At 34.8% G+C, this 8005-nt stretch overlaps 1 protein-coding gene across 1 annotated transcript; it reads left to right on the forward strand.

Annotated features, from left to right (window-relative positions):
- The first annotated feature begins 4086 nt into the window (after window positions 1–4086).
- Window positions 4087–7591, forward strand: LOC127108342 (clathrin light chain 1). The gene is made up of 3 exons (XM_051045804.1): window positions 4087–4565; window positions 6685–6838; window positions 6935–7591. Exons 1-3 carry the CDS (start codon window positions 4246–4248, stop codon window positions 7358–7360), a joined length of 900 nt encoding a protein of 299 aa, XP_050901761.1. The 5' UTR covers window positions 4087–4245; the 3' UTR covers window positions 7361–7591.
- Window positions 7592–8005: the final 414 nt, after the last annotated feature.

Below are 8005 nucleotides of genomic sequence, written 5' to 3' on the forward strand. Positions count from 1 at the left end.
CATTAACATAAACAATTAGAATGATATGAATAATGGCAAATGGATAGAGCTCAAAAAATAAAGTGCATTAAAATAAAGGACTTGAAATTAAATGTTAGTTGTTAATAAGTTAGAAGTTAGTATTGCTTTTGCTTTGTTTAAGTCATTCTTTGGAGAACACTCAACCCACTTATCACAAGCATGGATCCTTGAACCAAGGTATCTTCCAAAGGAAGGAAAAAAGGCCAAGTTTCCACACAATATCATGAAAGAGGGGAGACTTACAATCTCACTAACTAGAATGTTATGCCTTTTATGTCAAAATTTAGCGCTATGTTAAGCAATCGTAATTGGACTTATGTAGAAGTCACAACTATTTGAGACCAGGCAATAGAACTTTGGTGTTAATGCATGTTAGAGACATAATATGATGAACTATGCTCATGAAACATACCACACACAAAAATAATATGCAAAATGGGGGATCTAATTTCATCCATACTTATGTTGATTTTGCAATCAACTAGCCTTAGGATATTGAGATATTATAGGTCCATGACATGAATGCATAAAGAAAGGGAATGAGATGAAGAGGGGTGAGGGTGGGGATTAATCAAACTCAAATTGGACAAAGGAGGACTTTTATCAAGTTAAGATCATTCATTCATTTCGGGAGATGGAATATACATTCCATCAATCCCCTAAATCCAATGATCTTAACCTAACAAAGTCAAATCAACCTTGACCAAGGCCCAACAACACAAGTCAAACTCACAAAGGCAATTAAAATGGCTCAACACAATTAATTTGACACTTAAACAATTAAAAATATTAAAAATAATGCATTAAATTAAATATGGTTGGTCAATTTCCTAAAACCTCATCAAAACACCAAAGAAATGGCCATGAGATTTTATCATAGGTCGAACAAGGCCAAAGGACCTTGGAGGAAAAATTTCAGAATTTTTGGAAACTTAAAAGTATTTTTAAACAATTAAAAATATTCACAAAATCAATTAAATCATGAAAAATATTAATAATGATCCAAAAAATAATTTTAATTCAGAAAATGAAAGAGGATTTTTTTTTTTGTGAAACTCTCATATTTTTTGGATCAATATTAAAATTAATATGAATTAATGAAAATCAAAGGAATAAAAAATAAAAAACACATAATCAAAAAAACATGGACCACTTGATCTCCCCCATTAATTGAGGTGGTAGATCAAGTGGTGGAGAGCGTGCGTTCCATAATGCGCTTGAGCCAACTGATCACACGTTGGGTAATCACAATGTACGCTCCTGATTAAAACATTTTGAACTCATCTAATGGCTCTGAACACTTCCAGCGCATCGTCGGAGCCAAAGGCCGGTCATCTTCTCCGATGACCCTGGCCGGACTGGTTCAATCATCACCACATCATAAATGAAAAAAGAGGACATGATCTTAAAGAAAAAATGGCGTAGATCACGAATATCACCTCAATTTTAACTAACTCCAAATATATAGAGAGATACATGGAGTTGAATTTTGAGGTGTGTCAACTGAGTTGCTTCGATTTGACCTCAAAGCAACTCAATCTTCTTGCCTACATTGATAGGACTTCAGACAACCAAGGATCCAAGAGAATTGATGAGAATTGAGAGAGAATCGAAGAGAAGAAAAATCTGGAAAAATACCTTCAATGTTGTGCAGAACTGGATCTTTCTTGCTTCAATTCATGTTTAATCTTGCTTATGGAGCTTGTGGAAGTGGCTTAAGAGTAATGCAAAGCTTTGGATCCTGGAGTTTTTGAATCTCCAAACAGTGAGATTCAAACTCAAATTTCAATTGAAATTTCTCAGGTTTTCCTTTGAATTGAGAGGGTTTGAAAGGTTGGGGGAAAAGCTGGCGTGCAAGGTGCTTTGAACTGAGGCATTGGACCTCTATTTATAGCAATGAGAAGTGTTATTTGCACACTTGAAAAATTCTCCAATATTGGCAATGCAATGCACATGCTTGCATGGGCGTGTTCAGGCCCATGAAGCAATCCAATTAGGTCCATAATCAACTGAAATGAGGTCTGCATGAAGTTTGGATGGCAAGGAAAAGTTATTTGAACATTTGAATCATGAATCTTGCCAACTGATACATGCCTGTTTAAGCCATGCGCAAACCCATCAAACTTTGTCCAAAATGAATGAATTAGGACTCTTTGGAAAGCTTAGATCAATAGGAACAACTCTTATGTTTAACACTTTTCCATTTGGAACTTGTATCATGGTGAATTTTGAGGTGGAAGTTTGGAAATTTCAACATGTCAAAATATTTTCTAAGTGTCAAGTCACATATTCAACTATTCCACCTTGCTTAACTTCTCATGTGAGCTCCAAATGAGAAAAATGTCTTTATCAAAGTTGTAGCTCTTTCAAAATCTTAAAAATGGTCACAAATTTTACATCATTTGGATTTAGGATGAGTGAGTTATGCATTTTTCAAGTTGAGGAAAATCACTTGTTCAATGGTATTGGTCCAAAATGACCTATAATGTATCCTAATATCACATGCTCATAAAAGTTGATTTAGCTCTCACTCCAAACACCAAAGTTGAAGTAGACATATTGAATTTGATTGTTCAACTTGGAAATCTTTCATATCATAAAAATTGAGCAAGTTATGACCTTGGGAAGTTGACTTTCAAATTAGGGTTTAGACAAAATGACCTATAATGTTTCAACATAGAAGATGACTTTCCAAGAAAAATTAGCTTTATACCTCAACATGAAAGTTGTTTTTAATGTAATTTAGAGTAACTTTTATCTTGGAATCATTTTCATATGATGAAAATTGTAGGAGATATGGTTTAGGGGCACCCAGTTTTGATTAGATGAATTCATCTAGCCAACCACCATCAACCAACTTGCTAACTTGAAATTCTCTTGACTTTTTAGGCTCATAGGAGATCATGTATGCATAAGATGATGAAATTTGAAGTGTTCCTTGAAAAATTTGATCAATTGGTGAAGAAGCTTGTTGACGAAGTTACTCAAGATACCCAGATGAACTAGGGTTCCCAATGCAAATCGACTCCAAACTCTTGAAGGAATCTTGATCAAAATAACATGTAAAGATCATTGAGACTCATATATGATGCTTAGAGCCATTGTGGATCATTCCTTGGTTGTGCTCTTAGCAATGAGGGTCTTAAACCCTAGATGTGAACTTAATAGATTAATGGTGATCATGTCTTACCTACAAAAGAGTTAGGCAAATGTAAAGGTATATTTTTGGTTTTTTGGTTAGTAAAATGATAATATACAAGTATGATACAATCACATGGTGCTTAGTGACCTTTTCCAAAATAAACCCAATGAAAGAGGGGTAAGGAGAATGCCAAGGTATGATCCCAATGCTAATGCATATGATGGGATTGCATGAGGGATCTTAGGGTCAAAATTGGGGTCTTACACTCGGTCCAACCTATTCTAATCCCTAAACACGAAGGATCATTTTTTACTTTGTTTTTTTAAGAGCAACACATCTTTGCGAGAGACACACCACACACTCACTAAAAACCTTAAGATGGTAGGTGTGTGAGTTCTTCCACTTATAAATGTTCAAGTCTCCATATTTCTAACAAATGTGAGACTTTCCCACACTACTCACACTTATTATTCTCAACTTTAATTATGTATCTTGAAAATAAATAAGGCAAAATTATACCGGAGGTCCTTTAAATTATTTATTTTTTAATAGGTTGATCCTATAAAAACAATTTATAACAACTTGGTCAGTGATTTCTACATCTTTTTTCTCACCTTTTAAATATTTAAAAATGTGTGACTATTATATTTCTAATTACACTTCATCATTTAATAACCATCCAAAATAGCATCCACAATTGATACATTCATTATATTAAAAAATGATAACAACACACACGTTTGATAACACAAAAGATTAAATTGTTACCATAAAAATCTAAAGAACCAATCTATTTCAAAAAATAATTAAAAAAATCTCTGATGTAACTTTGTAAAATAAATAGTTAGAGATAGAAAGAGATAAACAATTGCGAATTAAATCTCCCTTAAATTTATATTTACTATAATACTAGTGTTTGAAAATTCAATTAAAAAGATAAAATAAAATGGAAAAGCTCCTTAGGTAGATGCATTGTTCTGTTAAAATCTAAAGACGATTCTCTCACTCTTTTCCATCAACTTTCTCCATTCCGTTCAAACCGTTTTATTATTATAGAAACTGAGACACCGCAAATCACAGCCATGTCATTCACCGTCGACGAACACCACTTCGCTGCCGGTGACGACACTTACTCCGAATACGGCGGATTCTCCAGCTTCTCCGGCGAAGAAGTCCCCGTAGATCACACACCAGCAGCAGCGGCGGAGTCGCCTGAAATATTCGGATTCAGCGATCAGGATTCAAGTTACGCTCAGTCTCCCTTCGAACCGGTGCACGTAATGGAAAACGGAAACGGTTACGGAGGTCATGATGACGACATTTTTGCATCGGATGGGCCGGTGCTGCCTCCTCCCGGTGAGATGGAGCCAGAGGAAGGTAACGTCCTTCGGGAATGGCGCCGGTGAGCATTTCAGATTCCTTCTCTGTCTCTGATTTTGTTTTTATGTTTATGGAGTTGAGTGTGGTTTGTAAATTTGTCAGATCTCGTTTGAATCTGCTTAGATCTAAGCGAATTTTGCTTTCGTTGCTAATTGCTTGATCCCAAAGTTTCCTGTTTCACTTTATGTTTTCTCTTGATTGCTTGTGATGTGAACGCTTAGGATTATGAGTCAGGAATTAGGAAGTAGAAAGAACTGAATTGAACTTTGTTTGTTCCAATTACACTTGAAGTAGTTACTTGAGTTGTTACCAAAAAAATTTGATGGTTGAGATTTAGTAAACTGTGTGCTGATTTGGATCCACCGGTTCTTACTGCTTGCTTCACCTATATGGAAGTTGGATCTGTGTATTTTATTGTGTTAGTTTTGGAGACGGATTGTTGGATCGCAGTTTGGACTTAAAAGTTGGAACCAATTCTATAGTTTGTAGGATCATTTTTTGTGGATTGAAACATTGGATGAATATCTCTATTGATCAATTGAAGTGAGATGTTTGTACTCGAGTTGACTATATTGACTGTTGAGTGTTCCATTTTCCTTGATCGTCTCTCCCTTAGTTAAACTTAGATCTAGCTAGTGATTTACAGAGTAGCAGGTGATGATAAAGCTTGATGAGGGAATAAATAGCATCAAATCGGGAATAAATAGCATCAAATTGCCCTGAAAACTTTTTTTTGGTTTTAATGAGAGTGATGGGGGAAATAAGAGAAGCATGTAGAGTATGTTTGAAACCACAATGCAAGTAAATTTGGACAAACATCCATTTAAAACTGCCAAACATAGAAGGAAAAAGGAACAGTGGAGTTCCTTTTGCTTCAAATAGATGATTGTGTGTTTCTAACAGTTTTCCAAACATGTTCATGGTATGTGTTTTATAGTAATTTTTCGTGTTGGATGAATCTTGTAAAACTCTGTAATGCATGCATATGCATATTCATTAAGCATGGATTTTTCATTCATTTATTTCTTGTGTAACTTTTGCATTGAGTTAGTCCCTTGTGTAGTTTTACCATTTTACTATGTTCCTCGCTCTTTGTTACTTCACATTACCCTTTATTTCTATTCAATTCTTTTTCTTTGGATTTGGCTTCTTTACACGAGGGATTCACTTTCTAAGGAAAAGTAAGGATGTATGTTCGTTGATTTAAAAATGCCATTGACTATCAAGAAAAGGCTGGACCCATTATGGATCTTTTGTAGGCAGTCTAACCTTGCATTTGTGATATGTGGATTCCATGACTCACACTTATGACCTTCAATCACATGGTAGAAGCTCTAACAATTGCACCACAGCTCCACTCCAACTAAAGCGCAGATTTTGTCTAGGAAAAAAATGGGATGCAAGTTAAGCCTAGGCACCAAAATTTTAGTATAGAGGTTGAAATTAGACAGCATACCATATCACAAGTCTCATGGTTTCAGTCCATCATATAAAATGATGGAAGATAGACAAAGACGTCAACCATAAGATCAAAGCAAGATAGATAAAATTAAGGAATGCTTGAAATATGGATAGAGTAGTGTCACTTGAGCATAAAGAAAAGTTTACCACAACTATAAGAGCTGTAATGTGTGAATTCATATAAGATGGTAAATAGCCAATTTCTTTTTTTTTTTGGCAGAAATAAAACCATTAAAAAGAAAGTTGAAGTAGGTCCTATTGTAGGTTTTTTTTTCCTTCTTAGGTGGTTGATCATGTGTTAAAAGGCCTCAAAAAGCACCGATAAGAAGGGTTAAGCAAATGAAGGATAGTCCAATAATCTAAAGTAGAATGGAGTCAAAGTAAATTATAGGTCAAATGATTAAAAGGGATTTAAATGGTCGATCTTTAAACATAGTCTATGGCATGATATTATGGCATTGTTTGGTCCATAGAACCAATCCCACTTAGTGAATAAGTGATTTGGTGGTGGTTGTCGCTAACCATGAATACACATACTATTTGTTTGGTTATATAAGGCAAAGTTATTCTCAACCTAAATTGTAGGACAAGTATTTGCTTGCAATCTGAACTTTGGAGATTTAAGATCTAGTATATGTTTGCTGTTTTCGGTTGACAATGAAAATGAATTCGTTATGCAGCCAAAATGCCATTCAGCTAGACGAGAAGGAGAAAAGGGAAAAAGACATGAGATTGAAGATTATTGAGGAAGCTGAAGAGTATAAAGTGGGCTTTTATGAGAAAAGGAAGCTCAATGTTGAGACTAGCAAGGTTCAAAACAGAGAAAGGGAGAAGGTAAAATTTACCGATCCCACATTAAAATTACTTTCCAGAATATGATTCTTGCTTTGTTCTTCTAATCTTTAGAGATGAACTGTGTTTGTGGAACAGTTATACTTGGCTAATCAAGAAAATTTCCACAAAGAGGCTGACAAAAATTACTGGAAAGCAATTGGGGAGATAATTCCTCGAGAGGTTGCTAACATTGAGAAGAAAAGAGGCAAAAAGGATCAGGATAAGAACCCATCAGTTACCATCCTCCAAGGCCCAAAGCCGGGCAAACCCACTGATCTTTCTAGGTTGCGGCAGATATTGTTAAAGTTGAAACATACACCACCACTTCACATGATTCCTCCTCCACCTGCACCTGCTAAAGACTCCAAAGATGGGAAGGATGGAAAAGAAACAGCAACTAAACCAAATGGATCAGCACCAGAAGTTGCACCTGAAACACAACCAAAGGATGCTGCCAATATCGAGGCCACAGATTTACCTCTGAAAGAAGCTCCTGCCACTGAGGAGCAGGCTGCTGCATAACTTTGTGTATCATACTTGAGTTCTCACAATCTTCTGTTACTTTTTCCTTTGCATTATTAACTGTTTTTTTTCTGCATGCTTATAGTTTGTATGGCCTTTTTTGTTTTTATTTCCAACGTTCTGGTTTTGTATCAATTAAATCCATTATGTCTATTATGACCTTGGAAATTCAAATGCTACATTGGTTTTATTACATTCTTTATAAATAATGAAGTGTGTTTTTTACTTTTATGATTAAGCTGCGTTATAACGTTATTCATTGAAAAATAAAGGACAGGAGAACACAACTTCAGCTGTGCATTGTGTTTGATTTTAAAATTAATCATGAGATAAAATGGAAGGCAAATGACCAGACAAAGGTTGAAAATTTTGTCCCACTAAAGTAAGACACCTTTTTGTCTAGATAAATCAATGAAGCACGATATTCTAAAATCTATTCCGTATTGTATCCGATACATCGATATTATAGTACCTAAATTTTTTATTTAAAAAATAAAAAATAAGTTTTTTATACATTCCGATATTGGTGACACTTCTTTGATATGTTGTGGATACGGCTAGTTAATTTCATGATTATTCATATTTCTAGATCATGAATCAATTTTTTTCAACTTTTTTGGTCAAATAATTTTAAAATCCTTTAAA

Source organism: Lathyrus oleraceus, chromosome 7 (assembly GCF_024323335.1).
Source record: "Lathyrus oleraceus cultivar Zhongwan6 chromosome 7, CAAS_Psat_ZW6_1.0, whole genome shotgun sequence".
NCBI classification, from domain to species: Eukaryota; Viridiplantae; Streptophyta; class Magnoliopsida; order Fabales; family Fabaceae; genus Lathyrus; species Lathyrus oleraceus.